The sequence below is a fragment of the Canis lupus genome, chromosome 15 (genome assembly GCF_011100685.1).
Source record: "Canis lupus familiaris isolate Mischka breed German Shepherd chromosome 15, alternate assembly UU_Cfam_GSD_1.0, whole genome shotgun sequence".
In the NCBI taxonomy this organism is placed as follows: domain Eukaryota; kingdom Metazoa; phylum Chordata; class Mammalia; order Carnivora; family Canidae; genus Canis; species Canis lupus.
Window position 1 is genome coordinate 48,782,979 of NC_049236.1, and position 21,159 is coordinate 48,804,137.

The window sequence follows — 21,159 nt, forward strand, 5'->3', positions numbered from 1 at the left end:
AATAGCCTCTTAACATTTCTCCTGAACTACAGCTTTCATCTTTATTCCCAAAATGGGATCTATTTTCCATACTGTTGCCAAAGCTCTTTCTTGTATAGTGGAGCCAATTACACGGTACTTTAGCTTAAAAATTTTCAATGGTTCCTCACGGCCTACAGCAAGAGATGGTAAACTATAGCTCATGGGCCAAAAATGACCTGTCATCTGTTTTTGTAAATAAAATTTTATTGTAATACAATCACACTCATTTGTTCACATATTGTCTATGGCTGCTTGTGTGCTACAGTGGTAGAATTGAGTACCTGTGACAGAGACCACAAATTGAAAAAATACTCATTATCTGGCTATTTGCAAAAAATTTTTGCTGAACTGACCTATAAAACTAAGCCAAATATCTTCAGAATGTTACCAAGAATCTTCATATCGGGCCACAACTGCCTTTCAGTATTTCTACTTCTTTATGTTTCCTACATACCAAAGACCAGTTAGCAGACCAATAAAGCATTCTCCAATGTGCCAAGAATTTTCTCTCACTTCATTCACATCATTTTTCTTGCTTAGAATTCACTAAGCTTTAATTTAATAAATATTTAATTTAGTGTCCACTATGTTCCAGGTACTGTTTTAAGCTCCAGGGAAAAAGACCAAAGAACAAAACAAGTTCAATTCATGCTCTCATGGAGCTACTGTTTCAGCAGGATAAGACATAACTAAGCAAATAAATATACTTATGTCAGATGGTAAGTAACATGAAGAAAAATGAAATTGGGACTGAGTAATGGAGAGGACAGAGAAGTCCTAGTAAAGTGACATCTGAGTAAAGACTTGGGTAAAGGAATGAATCCATAAGGATATTATCTGAAGGAATTTTTCAGGAAAAGGGGAAAGTAAAAACAATGGCCCTGAATTGGGAAGATACTGGAATATTTGAAGAATACCATGGAGGCCCTGCTTAGTTAGAACAAAGTGGGCAAGGGGCAAATAGTACAAAAAGAGGTCAAGAGCTAATAGGATTTTGGAGGGCAAGGGTAGATGGCACAGAGTCTTGCATTTAAGGATTAGGCTTTTACTCTCAACTGGGAAACCAGTTACTAAGATGGCAAAGACTGTGAGAAGAGCAGGTTTGAAGGAATAAAGATCAAGAATTTGGTTTTGAACAAGGTTAATTTTGAGATACGTTTCACATATTCAAAGGGAGATCCTGGGGAGGAAGCAAGATACTGGGAAAATGTACAGGAGAGCTACAGACATAAATCTGGGAACCTTGTTAACTTTCCAGCATCCTTTAAGATGCAAGTCCAGTCTCACTCACAACCTCACCCCCCCCCCCCAGTCAGAATTAATTTCATTGTGTTTAGGTCTTATTATAGCACTTATCACTAACTTGTATTAAAACTAGTTTTATGTACACTTGTCTTTCTCATCTGAAGGTATGTGAAATAAAGAACTATGTTTACCTACCCTACTCCAAGTGCTGTCTAGTATATATTGCATGTAATAAATAATAAGTGCTGACTTAAGTGTGTCTTTGAGGATTTTAGTAGTTGCCTTAGGAGCTTTTCTGCCTGAAGGCAGGCAGCTAGATACTTATTTCTTAATTGAACCTGCTCTTCTGTGTTCTCTACACATATGTCCAAGTTGAATTTAATTTCTGTCTCTGTCTCTCAGCTTACAAGACCAATCACCAAATCTCCATAGTCCTTACCCTCCAAATACATACCATAAAATCTGTTCATGTCTCTTCTATACCTCAACCCTTCCAATGTCTCCTTACTGTCCCAAGATAAATTTCAATCTCCTTACACAGGCTTCTACGGTCCCTCATGTTAGGCCTTGGATTTCCTCTTCTCCCTCCTCTTCATTTCTGATGCTATATCTATGAGCCCACATAGCCTTAATTATACTGAATTGCTGGGACTATTTTATTGTTTTTTTTTTTTAAAGATTTTATTTATTTATGACAGAGAGAGATACACACGGGCAGAGGGAGAAACAGGCTCTGTGCAGGGAGCCCAACGTGGGACTCCATCACACCCCGGGCTGAAGGCGGTGCTAAACAGCTGGGCCGCTGGGGCTGCCCTGTTTTATTGTTTAAATTGAGCAAGTCCGATTGTATTTAGTTTAGATTAAATGTATTGACACTAAATTCCCTGAAATGAGTATATTGCCTCATAGCCAGGGAGAACTGCATAGAAAAGCCTAGATATTCATGTAATATTTAGATGTAATTACCTAGTGAAAGTCATTCAAGCTTTATGAATCTACAATTTGCTTCACAAAATTCAGCCATAATAGTTCAGTCATCTATTTTGCACTTCGGTTTCTAAACTTGAGTTTTTTGGTTTGTCTTTTAGAGAGAGAGAGAGATGGAGAGACCATGTGTGAGAGTTTGGAGAAGGGAAGAGAAGGAAAGGGAGAAAGAATCTTAAGCAGGCTCTATGCCTAAGGCAGAGCCTGACCTGGGGCTTGATCCACAGTTCTGAGATCATGACCCGAGCCCAAATAAAGAGTTGGATGCTTAACTGACTGAGCCACTCAGGCACCCTGTAAGTGAGTTTTTAAGATTTCAAACACAAAATCTGCTGGAAATTTAAAAATATTTATCACAATGATCATTCTTGAATCAAATTTTAGCACATTTTATTTCAGTCCTTAAGAATACCTATTATTGGTACTACCTGTCAATATTTAGATGAAGTACAACGTTGTCCTAAGCATACATGGATTGATATAGTAGCCATTAGCTACGAGTGGCTATTGAACACTTGAAGTATGTCTAGTCTAAATAAAGATGTGTTATTATAAATATAAAATACCAGATTTCAAAAACAGCATGAAAAAAGAATGTAATATATCTAATTAAAAATTTTATATTGGTTACATGTGGAAATAACATTTTGGATACTATTTTTTTTTTTTTTAAGTATCTTTAAGAGAGAAGAGAGACAGAGAGCGCAAAGAAGTGGGAGGGGTAGAGGGAGAGGAAGAAGCAGACTCCCTGCTTAGTAGAGAGTCCCATGTGGGACTTGATCCCAGAACCCTGGGATCATGATCTCACCTGAAGGCAGACACTTAATTAACCCACTGAGCCACCCTGGCACCCCTGGATACCACAATTAATTTCACATGGCTATTTTCACTTTTAAAATATGACTACTAGAAAATTTTTTTTAAAGATTAATTTTTTAAAATTTTTATTTATTTATGATAGTCACAGAGAGAGAGAGAGAGAGTCAGAGACACAGGCAGAGACAGAAGCAGGCTCCATGCACCAGGAGCCCGACGTGGGATTCGATCCCCGGTCTCCAGGATCGCACCCTGGGCCAAAGGCAGGCGCTAAACCGCTGTGCCACCCAGGGATCCCCTGACTACTAGAAAATTTAAAATTACACATATGGCTGGCAATTGTAGCTTGCAATATATTTCTATTGAACAGTAATAGGTCTACTTTTTAAAAAATATATGTATTTTGGGCAGCCCGGGTGGCTCAGCGGTTTAGCGCTGCCTTCAGCCCAGGGCATGATCCTGGAGTTGCAGGATCGAGTCCCATGTCAGGCTCCCTGCATGGATGGAGCCTGCTTCTCCATCTGCCTGTGTCTCTGCCTCTCTCTCTCCTCTCTGTGTATTCTCATGAATAAATAAATAAAATCTTTAAAAAATATATATATGTATGTATTTTAAAGAGAGACACAGAGAGGGAGTTGGGGGCGGGGGGACGGTGGTGGGCAGAGGGAGAGGCAAACTCCAGGCTGAGCATGGAACCTGAAGTGGAGCTCTATCTTATGACCATGAGATTAGGAGCAGACCTGAAATTGAGAGTCGGATGTTCAACTGACTGCTCCTCCCAGTCACCTTCAACAGTAGTAAGCCTACCTAAAGAACTGACCAATACTTCTAACAGTTTATCCAGGCAGAATGAAAAGCATCATTGAGGGTCCTATCTGAAATGAAACCATCAAAGATACACAAAAATACAAATGACCCCTAGAAATTTAAAATGGTAAGCCATGCTAAAATTCAAAGACTGTTTTATCAAAATTTAATAAAGTCTTTTTCTTCCCTGAAATAAAATAATTCATATTTTTACTTTTATTTCACAGGAATAACCTTTATCTTTTAGTAAGTTATTCTCTGAATATTAGCAGAATACACAAATAAGGTTTCTAAGACATTAAAATAATAGTTCCCCTTCAGTGCAAAAGAGTTAAGTACTAGAAATGCTATCATGTTATTTTTCCCTGAAAAAAATATTTAAGTAAATCTCTTAATCACCTCATAACACTTAATTTTTATTTTTTGTTTTTATAAAGGATTTTATCTTTAAGTAATCTCTACACCCAACATGGAGCTCAAACTTACAACCCTGAGATCAAGAGTTGCATGCTCTACCAGTTGAGCCAGGCAGGCACTGCACAATACTTCATTTTTGTAAAATGTCATGAAAACGTTTTAGAAAATGTATACCATATTCATCAAGCAAGGTATACTTTAGAATGTACTCAATAAAGTGATTCTCAACCACTCACACTCATATTTCAATATCCTCTGAGTACTGTTTAACATTTTTCTTATTATTTCCACAAACTTTAACAAGACAATACAAATAAAGATCAGAATTAATGATTCCATCTGAAATACAATGTTATATCTCAATAAAATATTTATACTATTAAAATGACTTAAAAATGTGCTTTCTTATACATTTATTCTTATACATTATAATAACATAAATGTGTTTTCTAAAGTCTTAAAATGTAACACTTTTAAAAAGCCAGAATAAAGAGGCAAGATTAAATACCTCCTCAGTTTTACACAGACCAACTAGTCACATATAAGGAGGCTCTTTAAATAGCTTCTGTAACCATGTATTACATATTTTTCAAAGTACTTGAAAAGTTGTAGGCACCAAATTAGTTATCAATATAGAAAATGTAATTTATCAATATCCTATCTACAGATAGGATTTTTGTGGGTAAAAAAAAAAAGAATATACTTATTGGTTATTAGAGCAAGTAGGTTTTAGCAAACAGTCCTGAAGAAAATTTCTGTGCCTCTGAACATAATTAAATAGTATTTATGAATGAAACTATGTTTTTATCCAGACACTTGGAATTAAAAATAATTTTTAAAACTTTTCCTTAATTTTGTACTCTACTTCTTCATATAGATGTTTTATATAACACTGCTAGAAAGCCAGAAATTAAGTGGCACAATAGCAAGAACTGAAAAATCTAGTATTTGTCTAGTAGTTGGAGCTGTTTTATTAAAGACTGCTGGGGCATTGAAAAAAAAGTGAGATGAATTTAAATCTTTATTATTTGTGAAGGAAAAGAAAAATTAGAGAAAAGAAAGGTAAAGAAGTTCTTCTTTTTTTTTTTTAGTTTTTAATGTTACAGCTATTTTGTGTGGGTTTTTAATTTTTTTACAGGTAGGATATTTTAAAGCAAGAGTTTGGGAAAATGGAACTAGACTTGTGCTAATTGAAGAATCTTGACAGAAAAAGGCTGAGATTTAGGAAAAAGATACGAAAAACTACAAGGGTCTATCATATGTACCTCTTGTTTAACAAAGCATCAAGGAGGAATGTCTAGTACTTTGAGGCAGAAAGATGAAAATGTACACTATCTTTATTGTAGAGCAGGAAAAAATAATTTTCAAATTCATGATTTTATTTTTGTTAAATTCCAAGTCAACCTGGTCATAAGATGCTTAACAAATCAAAGAATTAACAAATTTTTAAAAAATCATGTCTTTGAGAACAAAAAAGTTAGGCGTATCACTGTTTTCAGGCATCTATATCCCTTATTATTTCTCAATAGAGTTAAATAAGTAATTCAGTAAGCTTTGACATTAAAAATAGAATTAAAAAATAATTATTAAATCTATTAGCTATTTGATTACTGTTATCTAATCACTGATTTCAAAATCATCTACTGATGATATATATATATATATTTTTAAAGTAAGCTCTAGGTCCAACATGGGGCTCAAACTCACAACCCTCAGATCAAGAGTCGTATATTCTACTGACTGAGCCAGCCAGGAGCCCTCTACTGATGACTCTAAAGAATAGGATATATAATTTCAAGAGTATTTCAGAGTACATTATTTGCAATATCAAAAAATCCTATATATGTCTCAACATAAAAGATTATTTCTGCATAAGATGTAACTTCTTCAATAAGGTATCTTTGATATAAGCAAAGTCTACTGTAAGATAAAGCATGTGAATACATTTTATAGTCTGCAAAGTATTACACCTAAAAGATATAATTATCATATTAAATTTTTTAAAGGTACTCTATAGTAACATAAACATTAGTAATGTAACTTTTCCCTTTTAAACCCCAATATTTCTTATATGATGCCAATGATTTTCTTCCATATAGTATAAATATTTATATATAAGTCATATTTCTTTATGAGACTATAAGAAATTTCACATCCATAGGCATATCTCATTATATTCAAGAGCATCTAACACAGTATCTAGCAGAAAAAGACAGTATGTCATGAAAATAAAATACTGTAATTTCTGAGGGTAGAAGCAAGGATCTAATAAGGATTATGTTAGCTACTGTGCAAAGTTTTTGATTTTTTTTTTTTACAGTAGTGAACATCCATATAGATAGGAGAACTCTTCTTTTCCCTCAATAATAATGTAATCTTATACTAAGCAGAGTCAAGTATGAATTAAGAAGTAGTTATCAGGTAAAAGATGATTACCTTAAGAAAATAGACATAGGGTCTTTAAAATAAAATGAAGTGAAATAAAATTAAATTAATTAAATTAAAAGGCAGAGATTCTTCCATAGTATTTTTCTGACTGTATTAATTTTATTCATTGAATTTGGAATGCCTTTGAACATGCTACCTTACATCCATACTACTATACTTTTTCTTTAAAAAGATTCCAAGGAGAAAAAAAAAAAAACAACCATTTTACAACTAAAGAGAAAGAGACAGGGAGACATATGACAGAGAGACCCAGAGACAGATGCTATTCGGTGGTTCTTGGCTATTTAATTAAAGCCTTTGAAGTTTCTCTTCAGTAAATAATGCTAAACTGCACGAGAGAAATTGTCAACATTTATTCAACAAGGAATACAATGGCAATAATAATTGTAAAATCAAACATTTCTGTACCTTAATATCAGATGTATCACGCTGACAGTTTCGCCAAGCTCTGGAAATTGATGAAAAAGTTCGATCTGCATGATCAAATTTCCCTCCTTGCAAATTTAGGAAATAAGTTGTGAAAGGTTCCTAAAAAATAAGCAATTGAAAGTTCATATATTTCCTTATGCATAAAAATATGGTTTTTATAAATCATTATATTTAGATACTTTAATAACTAATAGATATTAATCAGCTATATACTAACTTAGAATGGAAATTATATCTAAATTATTAATGTTCTTAAATTATTTTTGTTTCAGAAGAAATAGTTCCAAAATTTGGCATCTGCAACATTTTTCAGATTCTCTCCTTTTTCAAGAATAATTTATTAATAAAATTCAAACATAAATTTGGTTGCATTTTCTTCATAGTAGAGGGAAATAGTCTAATATGTAATTTTCCTATTGTATGGCTCAATATTTATGATTAAGAAGAGAAAAATGTTTGGAAGATTTAAAAGCCTCCTCTTAGTTAAAGAACACTTAAACACATATTAGTAGATAATTGCTTGAAATTAGCTAAGCACTATAAATTACTTCTAGGATTTATGTCTGCCTGTACCCTTCTAACAAGCTTTAATTAATGATGTGCTGCTAATGCTTTCCCAAAGAAATTACTTTCTGGTAGATGAATCACCTTTCAATTTTACAGAAACATTTCTTGTTTAACCAATGTACTATCAATACCAGTAGCCTTGGTGTAATCTACAAACATACCTTATTCCATTTGGAGCAACTGAAGTTTCTAAAATACATGAATATATGTCTATCTTAAGAAAATCTTATTTACTTCTTATTTTAATACACTACATTTGAAAATAACCTATGTTACAATTTAGGATCTTATGAACAATTTGAAGAGGCAAATTTAAGAAAATATTCACATAATTTTAAAGTCTATTTAAATTTTAAAGTCTATTCTATAGTAACATGTTGTCAAATACATACCAAATGGGATAAAGAGATATTAGAAATCTAATCAATGAAAAAAATATAGCATTCAAAAAAGATGCTGACAATTTTAAATCATTGCACATTCTCCACAACACTGAATTTATTTATTCATGGTTTATTATTCAAATTGAACTTACTATTCTTAGCAGCCATGCAAGAACAAAACTTGCAGTTGAGTAATGAGTACCATAGTGGAACTTTGGAACCTGATCATCTTCCCATGATTCATAACGCTCTGCAAAGAATGCTGCTCTTTTTGGATTCAAAGCTCCTATTGGCTGCCAAAATGGAGGAACAAAACAAAACAAAACAAAACAAAACAAGAACACATAAATGTAATCATCTTTTATTTCTTTTTTCAAATGTCATCCTATTAACAAGTATACAAATCAATTTAAATATACACGTATACACTATTGAAACTAAAACAGTGCTACATTCAGAGTGTGGATGGAAAAATGTTTTCTAATGCAAGTTAAATATACACATGTAAGTGGCAAGAGAAACTTGTCATTTCTCAGGGAGTCTAGTTTCTATTGCATATTGGTTTTTAATCAGCCCATAACAAGCATTTTCATAAAGACAATTACATGAAGTGAGTATTAGCTATATAATACTTTGGAAAGCATCTATAAAATTGTATTTAAGTAATTAGAAGCAACAACCAGAAACAGAATCTTGATGGTAGAGAATTAATTTACAATAGCTTCTGAGAAGAGGATGAAGTAATAAAACCGGAAGCGAATGAGGAGTACAAGGAAGCGATTGAATGAAAAAGGTATTAAATGTAAATCTAAAAATTTCTACCAGTATGAGTAAAAGCAGAATTTAGGGGACAAAAACATCCCTGCCTGAAATAAATAGAGAGAGAGAGAGAGAGAGAGAGAGAGTGTGTGTGTGTGTGTGTATTACAAAAACAACAGAAGACAGATTATGAGTTTATACCAGAGAAAGATACATTACATCAGAGTGCCAAAAAGCAGTGTAGCAAAGTGGGCTCACATTGAGGAATGTGGGCTCACTAGAAAAGTAGTAATATCCAGTCCAAATATTGTTTTGGAAAATAAAATGAGTAATTACATGTAAAGTCCTACAAACCATGCCTGACAACATTTAATGAATACTATTACTCTTTTTTTAAATTTTTTTATTTTTTTAAATTTATCTACGATAGTGAGAGAGAGAGAGAGAGAGAGGCAGAGACACAGGCAGAGAGAGAAGCAGGCTCCATGCACCGGGAGCCCGACGTGGGATTTGATCCCGGGTCTCCAGGATCGCACCCTGGGCCAAAGGCAGGCGCCAAACCGCTGCGCCCTTTCCCTGCCACCCAGGGATCCCCGCATACTATTAAGATTATCTTTCAGAATTGGGTAAAGTTTGAATGAAATAATAGCCTGTAAAACCCCTAAACATTACTTGGCGTAAGAGCTTAAATGTTATCTGGTATCATTATTATTGCTGCGGACATTGTTATTTAGCGAATACAGGAATTGCATTAAAAAGTATGCAAAATTTTCTGTGATTATGTACATGTACATTTTTCTTAAGGAAGACATACAGAGCATTAAGATTCTCAAAGAGGTCTGAGGGCTCCAAGAATGTTAAAACCAACTACCTTAAGTCATAACTCATTCTCATTCTCTTATTATTTATGCGAGATATGCTAAACTGAAATAAATTAAAATATGGATTTAAAAAGATGTATTTAGAAATACCGTGTTTAAAATGAAGCATAAACTATTTTCAAACTGCTTTTCATGTTAATATGACTTAAAGCAACATTTTAAATTCATCATTTTCACTATCCTTCTTAAATTGTTAACTATTTTTAAATACTATTTACCTTTAGCACTGTCCTCCTTCTATAGTTTGGTTCAAATCAACATTTTATATTGTCATTTTTTTTCTTACAAGCAAATTTTAAAAAATCTTTCATCAAGTACTATTTTATATCAGTATCATAGTATACTAATTTAAAAATACCATCTTTTAAAGCATTACTTTCTGTATAGAAGAATTAAATCTGATTTACTAAATTTATGCCAGTTAAGAATGGCAGTGACTCCAAGAAATCTTTGTTACAGAACCAATTTGGAATGCCTTTAAAAGTATTTTAGTTGTTGTCCCTAAAACACTGAGCCATAGAAAAGGAAAGAAAGAAGAAATAAAATCATTGGAAGACAAATTATGTGAATTAAAAATAGAATCAATGCTCCTTTTGTATAGTTCTGCAGCATATTAAGTATTCACTTTATCTGCTCCTATTTTTATTACTCTCCAAATGAGTATACCTCCAAAATCAATAGTTATAGAATCACGTTTCTTGAATATAATGCTAAAACCAATTAGGATTGATTTCACTAGCGTCTGAGAAAAAAATGGCATCGTGCAGAGATCCATATAGGTAGAACCCACAGTATTGATTCTGGCTGTTATTGTTACAGTTGGTTTCTGAAGCTTGCTACAGGACAGCTATCAAGACATACCACATTTATTTGTGAGCATATAAAAAAGAAGTCCCCAAATAAAAGAAGGTTTAAAAAAAAAAAAGACCAGTGGAGCTGTGCAATGACAATGATACACTATCAGCTTACTCAGAGAAGTTACAGTGGGAATACACACATTGAATTATACATTACGCGAAAGCACTGATTTATTGTGGTAATAACATCCACCTCATTAAAAGATTCTGCTTTGCTGCAGTTGGAAGGCTACATATTGTTTACTGCTATAAATTAATGGCAGTGCAAAGAAGACTGTGGAACCGTCCTAACAATAGATCTGTAATGACAGTGCTGTAGATCACAGCTTCCTCAGCAGCTTCATAATAAAATGGAGACAATGTATTGAGCTAATACATTCTACCATGCTGGCCCATATTTTTCTGACAACTGCTTTAAAAGATGAGCTGAATCCAACTATGTTATAATGCTGCAAAACATTTAACTAAGCAAGAGTCAGTCATACACCAAAGTGCATCATAGCATTTTTAAAACATTGTCTAAATCAGCATTTCAAGATGTTTATTCATCTCTGTAAAAGAACTAAAAGTAAATGCTGATGGCTTCTCTTACTTATACAGTATATTAAGCGTAACAACTGGAGGGCAATTCAGGAAGATGCCTAGCACTTTGTACAATTTAACTATAAAAGCTTGACAGATTTTTTTTTTAAATCAGCAACCTGATTAAAGGAAGAAGAGTGAAAATACTGGTCATTTAAAATGGTCATAACTTCCTGAAAAAAAATCAATAAAAAATAGGTATTGATTAGAGAGGTACAATTCAAGGTCAGAACAAGGTACAAATAAATAGCCCAGGATATAGAAAAGTAATCTTAAAAACTGAAAATAGCTAACAAATAAAATTATATAAGATTTTTTTAATCTATAGAATAAAACTTTAATCACAAGATTATAAAAAGTGGTTCAAATAACAGAATGATTTAAACATCAGAGTATCAGGACTACCAACAGAAGCACTATGCTTAGAGAAAAATGGAAATAAGAACTTGAATTAAAGTAGGAAAAAACAAACTAAAGAAAAAAAGGTATGCCAATACTCTTGAAAATGTATACATAGAAAAAAATCACTATTCCTAGAATATTCTAATCTCACAAATTGCAAAACTGATAACTGTGGTAGAGGGGTAAGTATTCTGTTTGACAAATACTAATGATACCTTCCATAACAGGATATGCAAAATAAAACTTTCTAAAGTTATAATTAAAAATATTTTTACTACCTTCTTTGAGAAGTAATTTTGCTCATTAGTAGAGAAACAAAAGTACTGTATGTGAAATGCCCAGCTCAGTGCCTGGCACACAGTAAATTATTCGTAATAATATTTATTACTATTTTGCAACTTATTTGATGAATAATATTTAAGGGAAAAAATCAATTAAACAAGCCTCATGAAACTAGTAGAGTCTGTTAGAAATGTAATTAAAAATCATGATCTTCTAATGGTACACACAGTACCATGCATTATCTGTCAGAAGTCTAATAGTACACAGTAGTCCCAATAAACTGAACTACCCTACCTCAAGAAAATAAACAAGGCAAAATTACTTTTTAAAAGTCCATAGGGCATCCAAATGCTACTATGAAAAACATATGAAATGTCAAACAAATTACAATCTACTACATCAATTAAGAACAAACAACTTTGAATTCACAGACCCCTTCAAAGGTACATAACAAACTTTTTAATCTAATTACCATAACAGTTAACTGTAAAAAGACTGTTACATTCTAAGTTTGTTCTTTTTTAAAATTGTAGGAAATCTTACCTGACATTATTTAATTAATAGCCCCAGCTCACACTTTGCAGTTTATAAGACATTATTACACATTATCATGGTAAACACGCGAGCTAGAAATCCTTGTTTTAAAAACGAATAAATATCTTGAGTTACCTAATTCAAAGTCAACACAAATCTAGGAGACACTAATTCAGTATTCAAAAATCCAGTCTTGGGGTCTTTTTATCCATCTAAAATTGCTGTATTAATTACAAATTGTTTTTCCTAATTTCAACAATTTCTTATATTTCCATTTTTCAAATATGATATTTATTTAATAGGTTGGCATAAAGGCTAATAATATATATAAAGTGCTTAGCAGATATTCTGGCACAAAGAGAGTACATGACAAGTGTAGCTACTATTAATGTTATTCTAATTGTTATTACCACCATGATTGACATAAATCCTTCTTTTGAGATTTATATGTGAACTGTTCTAATTTATATCAGCCTTTCAGAAGTGAAGTTCCAAACTGATGGACCATGATTATAGTTACTAATAAAGTTGAAGGGAATTGGCAAGGAATCTCACAAATTCAACAAAGCAGAGATTTGCTTGAGTTAACAAACTTCTCTTTTAAAATCCAAGTCTCAAAAGAGTTTTTTTTTAATGTCATTCTGTGAAGGCGTTCTTTGGAAAATCATTAGATCTAACATCTTGGGGATGAGAAACAGAAGAGAAGATTAAAGAAAAAATAAAGAATCATTCTGGAGTATAAGACACAGAAATAGGGCTTTTGGAAACACTAAAGGATAGTGTATCATAAAAGATACATTTTGTGGTTATAGGAGAGTGGTGAAGAGATGTCAAAACTGAAAAGGGGCTCAGGAAGGGGAGGCAAAAGAGCATAACTAGTTTTAGGATCTTGCTTAGGATCTGGATGACTGGTTAAAGCCATCTACCAATGTCATCTTCATTTGGTATGATTGGGAAACTGGAAACCTTTAATTCTATCATTACATAAAGCCTGTCCTCTAGCATTAAAGAGTCATGGGCAAAAGATGTTTTATTTCCTCCCTCCCCCATTTCCTTCCTGGAAGTAGGATAGGCCTATAGATACTAAAAGAGAATCATGACAAAATCAGAGCTAACAACATAACAAAATGGTTGAACTCAATGTTAAAGGAATCCAATGTTATATGTTATAAAAATGCCAGATGAAAGGATGACTATTATTAAATAAAAGGGATCTAATATTCATGAATGGATTAAACAAAAAACTTCAAATTCAGAGGATGAAAGATTTGGAGGGACTATTAGCAAATGTGGTATCCTAAAAGATGATCATTTCTAATTAGAGAATAATGATTTGATTTGGAAGATTACAAGAAATAAATATGGTATACAGATTAAAGGGTCCTTCTATCTGATGACAGTGCTACTATTTAATGGATATAACTGAAGGTTCTAAGAATTTTACATAAATTACCTCATATTCACAACAACCTTTTAATATATAAAGCTATTAGCATTCCTAACTCATAGGCAAAAAAAAAAAAATTGAGTCAGAGAAGTTAAACGACAATTAATGATTGGTTACCTAGCCAGCGGCAGGGGCAAAATTTAGTACCAAATTCTAACTAAATTGACTAGCAAATCCTAGAATGATTTGGGTTGTGTGGATTGATAAAAATGCTGGTGCTAGATTTGTAAAGCCATTAGAATGCTTTCATGGGAGGTATAGATTAAAGATCCTTTGAAACGATCCTTTTATCCCTGCTTCTCTAACGTGTGTGGATATTACTTTAGGAGAAGATTCCATAAATGAAAAAAAAAAGGATATTTTGCTTGGGGATGTTAAAAGATGCTTGGCAAAAACAGCCTAAAAAGAAGTGAACAAAAAAGGTAAATATTGTCACCAAAGTTTATGGCTTTACCTTTCTCTTAACTTTTAGATTTATTTATCCACATCCATGAATCCAGTAAGAGCCTTTAATTTCCTATGCTGCTAAAGCTTTTTAAAGAAGTCATTGAATTTTATTCTGTGCTTCTCTACCACCTGCCTTCTTCCCCCACTGCGGAGAGAAGAAAATAAACGAATAGCCTCTGTCATTTAAGCAATGTTGCCACTGCTAGGGGGTGCAGTAACTATTTTGTGTCAGTTGTAGCAGCTCTTTTATCTAAATGACAAGTATAACAAACAGTCTGATCAGCATTTTTACTCAACCTTGGCTTTTAGGGTATTTTGTCATATGCTATATATGGCTGAAATGGTTTGGCACTTATCTTCACACACTCTACATTTTATTTAATATTGTCAAGAAAAAAATTTCATTGGCACACTACTGTGGCTTTTAGAGTTAACAAATAAGCACTTTTGTTTTCAAGTACCAGAGCAGTTTTTAATCCCTTGAAAACACACTTTCTTGCAAGTGGTGTTAAACATATACCCACTATACTATTTCAATTTAACAAATATATCTTGGGAAAAAGAAAGCAGTCCATTTTACTTATTGTGCCTATGTAGAATCTAAATCATTTCAAATGCTCACATTGGTAGATTTAGTAGCCTCTGCAGTTCTATGTTATTCAGCTACAGCTCATATTAAGTGATTTTTACTATGGGTTTTTATCTGAATTTGAGAAAGGCACAGAAATTGATTAAAATAATTTCATAATCCAATGCCAGTGTTAAACTGAATGCCTGGAAGAACCCCCCCCCCCATAAAAACCCAATTTTATAATCCAAGGCCAAAGAAAAAACATTTTAAGTACTTATAAAATGACAAACCCAAGAGACCCAATGCTGATATTAGAAAGCCTATTCATTTTCAGATAGATTCATCTCTCCACTTAAAGAAACAGTTAAGACCATGAAGGCGTTCAAGTCCAAGATGATGACATAAGAGGTTCCTGAACTCACTTCCTCTCATGGAAAAACTGAATCTACAGTTACACGTGGATCAATTCCCTCTGAAAGAAATCCTGTAACTAGCTGAGCTACACATCAGGCAAACAAGATGGTAACAGGTAGGAAAGGCTGTGACACTCTCGCCATAAATCTCACCTCCAACACAGTAACGTACAATTGGGAAGGAGCTCAAAACTCACAGCCTCTCCCTATGGAGAGAAGACTTCTGGATCCATCAGCTAGCACCCCAGTTAAGATTGCCACCTGTGAGAAAGCCCCCCCCACACACCCACTCCAGAACACCTAGCTCTGAAAGCCAATGAGGCTTGCATCCATGAGACCATAAGACAATAACAAATACAAAACCAAAAACTCAGTTCTTACCAGGCTCAGGAGGACTCAGCTTTACTATTCCCCAGAGCTCAGTGCTGAGATGGCAGATAGAAATGCCAATCTCCAGTCTTCCCTTGAAAGAGGCCTATATACACATGTTAAAGGCTGCAGCCTGAGAGTCAGGATCTTAATATAACATATATCTAGGAACTGCAATCCTCCTCTGAGACCAGAGAAGCCAGCAGACACCATCTCTGCATTCTCCCGGTAGCTGTCTCCAAATCACCAATATCTCCCGGGAAGGAGCTTGTACACAGGTTTGGCATTTCTGTTTTTGTGTCTGCTACCTAGAAGATGTATCCCTTGATCACCCTGTTCTCATGGCCATTGGGGCTTGTGTTCACAAGGTCCCACAGGACTGTAGCAAACAAATTGTTCTTTAATAGAATATCCCCCCCCTGGGGCTCAATGTCCAGCTCCCAGTCTTTCCCTGAAAGAAGTCTACTTGCAAACCTTAAAAGCTGCTGCCTGAAACTCTGGCTTCCAATCAGCCTGCATGTACTGCTGACTGAGACCCTCACCTTTGGAACAACTGGCGTGTCTTAGCACACTCGCAAGGATTGGGAGCCACTAAAAACAAAGAAGGTGGCCTGGACAATCCGAAAGTTTTGAGGGATAGAGTGTGACTTGCTATTAAGGAGGACAGGCACAAAATATCAACCATTTCCCTAATCGCTCTATTAAAGTGAATCAAAACCCTTAGGCTGATGGGGGAGGAGTACCAAATACTTTCATCACTAGGGCCTGGAAGAGAGATAGGAAAGTCTGTATTGCCCCTAGGACCAGGAAAATATCTGCTGGTACTGAGGTAGAGTAAAAACAAAAGCCCTTTCAGTTAGGGCAAGGGAAAAAAGTCTCTTTGAGCCAGGATTCTGCACTGACACAAAGGAGAGGTCTGCTTCTATTGGAAGAGGGATGAGAAAACCTCTCATGCCTGCAACCTACCAGACACAAGGTAGAGTGTGGGTGTTCAGCAGAGTACAGGCAAGAACGCTGGGAAGACCCACAGGGTCTGCTTAAGAGTGATGCTGGATCAGGAGAATGGAGGAGTTGCCCTATCCCCATCATAAGGCTGGCACTGAGTAATGAGCACCAGCAATCTACTCCTGGGGAGAGGCAAGAGAGTAGAGAGAAATCCTCAGTGGCACAGGCATAAAGGATCTGCCAGAGAGTGGAGCAGGAGCACTGAGACAAAATCTCGAGCACCCTAGGACCCAGATTAAGACAAATTCAAATGGAAGAACTGAAGGCATCTGTGAAGTCTGTGCTGTACTTAAAGTAACGATGATGACGAGAAACCCAAATGAACTCTCCTACTTGTCTAGCTGACTGAACTGCCCGTACAAGTTGCCTGATTTAAGAAAAGGCACCCACACTTCTGGGCATAGAATAGTATTCACATTCCAGTCTCTCTTGGCATTCAACCAAAAATTATGAGATGCTTTAAATACTAAGAAAAATATGACCAATTCTGAAGAGACAAAGCAATCAAAAGAACCAGTCTCAGAGATAATGCAGGTGTTGGAACTATCAGACAGGTTACTTAAAATAACTATGATTCACATACTAAAAGACCTAGAGGAAAATTTGGAAAACTTACATGAACAGGTGAGAAACTTCAGCAGAGCAGGAAACTATAAAAAAGAATCAATTATAAATGCTAGAAACAAACAAAAATCAGAAGTGAAGAACTCTTTTGATGACCTTATATGCAGAATAGACACAGCTAAGGAAAAAAGTAAGTAAATTTTAAGGCAGATTAATAGAAAAAGATACTGCAAGTAATAAAATAATGCTGTCAGGGCTATATTAAAATTAGAAAAAGAAGGCCTCAGAACATGGAATATTACCAGGTATAAAGAGAGACATTACATAATGACAAAAGGATCCATTTATCAAGAAAACATAACAATTTGAAATTAGTTTCCTAGGGCTCCTGATACAAAGCACCACAAACTGAGTGGTTTAAAACAATAGAAATGTTTTGTCTCATAGTTCTGGAGTTTAAAAAGTCCCAAATCAAGTTGATGGCAGAATCACATTCTTTGAAGCCTCAAGAGGGAAGATGCTTCCCTGCCTCTTGCGTTTCCTGGAGCCCAAGGTGGTCCCTGGATTGTGGCAACATAAATCCAATCTCTGTCTCCATCACCACATGGTATTAACTCTTTGATGTCTGTCTGAACATGGTGCTTCCGTCTTCTTGTAAGCACACCAGTCATATTGAATTTGGGCCCATCCTAACAACCTCATCTTAACTTGATTACATCTGTAAAGATCCTCTTTACAAATAAGGTCACATCTACAGGTACCTCAGTACTTGTGAGGACTTCAATATATCGTTTTGGGAGATGCAATTCAACTAATAACAGGTACCCAAAAACAAATGATTCAAATACATAAAACAAATGAAAGAAATGAAAAAATATACAGACAAATCTAAATTGTAGTTGGAGACTTCAATACTCCCTCTCAGTAATCAACAGAACAAGTAGAAAATCAGTAAAGATATCTAAGATATGAACAAGGCTATCAACCAATTTTATCTAGTTGGTTGTAAAGGACATGTATAGAACACTTTACCTAACAACAAAATATGTATTTTTTCAAGGACATATACAGACAGCATTAACTAACACAGATCATGTTCTGAGCCATAAACCAAACTATAACTAATTTTAAAAACTGAAAATTATATAAAGCATATTCTCCAATCATAATGGAATTAAACTAAAAATCAATAAGAGAAAGATGTCTGAAAAATCCTCAAACCTGTGTAAATTTAACATCTCTTCTAAATAATCCATGGATCAAAGAGAAAGTCACAAGGAGAACTAGAAAAGATTTTGAATGAAATAAAAATGAAAATATAATATATCAATATTGATTGGACCTTGTAAAAAAAAAAGAAAGAAAAAAGAAAACTACGAAAATGAATAATAAAGGATGAAATAAGCAAATTCTGTGAAAGAGTCAGACTACCAAAGCTCACTGAAGAACAAAAAGGTAACATAAATAGACCTGTATCTATGAATTTAATTTGAAGCTTTAAAAAACCTTCCCAGAAATAAAACTCCTGGCCCAAATGGATTCACTAATGAATTCCACTACAATTTTAATGATGAAGTACTTTCTACACCATCTTTTCCAGGAAACAGAACAAGAAGGAATAATTTTAATACTCATTTTATTCTGCCAGCATTACCCCGATGGCAAAACTAAACAAGGACATTATAGACAAATATCCTTCATGAACGCAGATGCAAAAATTCTCAAGCTAATATTAACAAATCAAATCCAAAAGGATTATATTTCATGATCAAGTGTGGTTTATCTCAGTAATGAATCCAAAATTAACCAGTATAAAATTTACCATTTTGACTAAAACAGAAAAACCTATGATTATTTATGTTCAGAAAAAGTAACTGACAAAATTCAATATCCAACGATAATCAAAACTTTCAACAAACTAATAGAAGGGAACTTCCTCAACCTAATAAAGGGCATCTATGAAAAACCTATGGCTAGTATACAAAATGGTGAAACACTGAATACTTTTCCCCTAAGACCAAAGACAAGGCATTCTCAACACTTCTAGTCAGCACTGTCTAATCCAGTAAGTATTCCTTCAGAGATGCTATATTTATTTATGCAGAAAGTCCAAAAAGTCTACAAGGTTGCAAAATTGAGTCTAGCAAGGTTGCACGACACAAGATCAATGTACAAAATTCATCTGCATTTCTGTAAACAGGCAATAAAAAATTGAAACTGAAAATTTTGTAACTATTAAAAAGCATGAAATTTTTAAGGATAAATGAACAGAATATGTGAAAGAATTATATACCAAAATCTGCAAAACATTAGAGAGAGACTAAAGCAAACCTAAATAAATGGAAGATATATCATATTCATGTATTAAAAGATTCAGTATTATTAAGTTATAATTTTTGGCAAAAATCATCTACCGATTAAATGTAATCTCAATCAAAATCTCAGCAGGATTGATAAACCGATTCTAAAATTTAAATAAAAAAGAAAGAAATAAGAATAGCTAAAACAATTTTGAAAAAAGGGATATAGTTGGGCCTGACCTGACTTTTTGACTTACTATTAAAGCTACAGTAACCAAGACTGTGGTATTGATATAAAAAAAGATACACTGATTGAGCAGAAAGAATTCAGAAATGGACCTAAACATATAGAGTCAACTTATTTCCATCAAAAGTGTCAAAACATTTCATGAGAACAGTCTTTTCAATTAACAGTGTTGAAAGAATTGGACTTATTTGTAAAAAGCGAACCTCAACCCTTACCTTGTACCTATGATATATTACAGATTAAAAATAGGTCATACCAGAAACCACAATATAAGAGTACAACACTAATTATGTTTGACTCAATTGATTTTTAGAAAAGCCAAAGAACTGTTGCTTAATAACAAGCACATAGTCAACTAAGATTTCAACTTTTACAGTAAGATAGTCTCTTGTACATGGTGAATGGACAGGCTTCTTGCAATAAACAGTTACCCCTTAGGTGACCAGAGGCTTTCGGTCAGGAACAAATGCCACATTTTGATCTTCCTTCCCATTAACAAAACTTTTTGTTTTATATTTATATTTTTAAAGTCTTTGTTTTTTCCTCCTGTTTTTTTGTACTACAAATTTCTAACACTAAATGTAAAACTTCAAATTATTTCTTTATATTTCACTCAAATATATCATGTATTTCATTATGCCAAAATCATTTAAATTTTTAAAATTTAAATCATTTAAATTTTTTTATTTTAATTACTGCAAAGCAAGTTAGATGATCAATTTGTAGTATTAGTGAAATTGTTGAACAAATCAGAACCCAGGATAGAATCCTACAAAGATGCAATAAAGAAGGTGATACCTCAAGTTTATCAAGAGCATTAAACAACAGGGTTGTAAATGACGTGAACAGTTCTGAATGCTACTAATGTCTTTTGATCATCTTGTCTATTTACCAGAAAGTACCAGTCACATTTTCAAATAATTTGCCACACTAGACCTAGAACTTCCCTAATTTATCAACTTAATCAAAATACATTTTAAAGTAAGTTAATACAGTTTTATGGGATATGTTTTTCTTTTTGTAAAGTAATCTCTCTATACACCACACGAGGCTGAAACTTCCAACTCCAAGATTAAGAGTTGCATGTTCTTCTGACTGAGCCAGCAAGGAGCCTTACACAATATATTTCTAAGTAAAACAACTGATTTTCTTTTCTTCCTCACATTAAAAAACGTAACTAATGATCTATTCTACTTTTTACACTGAGCCAGTGTTTTTTTACTTTTAGAATTTTTCCTTCTTCCACTTCCAAAAACTTGGTTCACATCATAAATTATGAACTCACACTAAAAATTTTTTTCTAAAAGTGGGACACTTTAAAATTAAGTTACACAGAAATAAAGTTTCTGATTAGATTATTCTCTATAAGTGGTTCAGATATA

At 33.7% G+C, this 21,159-nt stretch overlaps 1 protein-coding gene across 11 annotated transcripts in view; it reads right to left on the bottom strand.

Annotated features, from left to right (window-relative positions):
- Window positions 1-21,159, bottom strand: part of LRBA (LPS responsive beige-like anchor protein) — a 722,446-nt gene that overhangs the window by 146,751 nt on the left and 554,536 nt on the right. For all 11 annotated transcript variants that reach the window (XM_038558983.1, XM_038558984.1, XM_038558982.1 and 8 more), the window contains 2 exons: window positions 8,270-8,410; window positions 7,147-7,266 (listed from right to left, as the gene is read on the bottom strand). In XM_038558983.1, coding sequence (XP_038414911.1) covers window positions 7,147-7,266; window positions 8,270-8,410 — 261 coding nt within the window. The remainder of the gene's footprint in view (window positions 1-7,146; window positions 7,267-8,269; window positions 8,411-21,159) is intronic.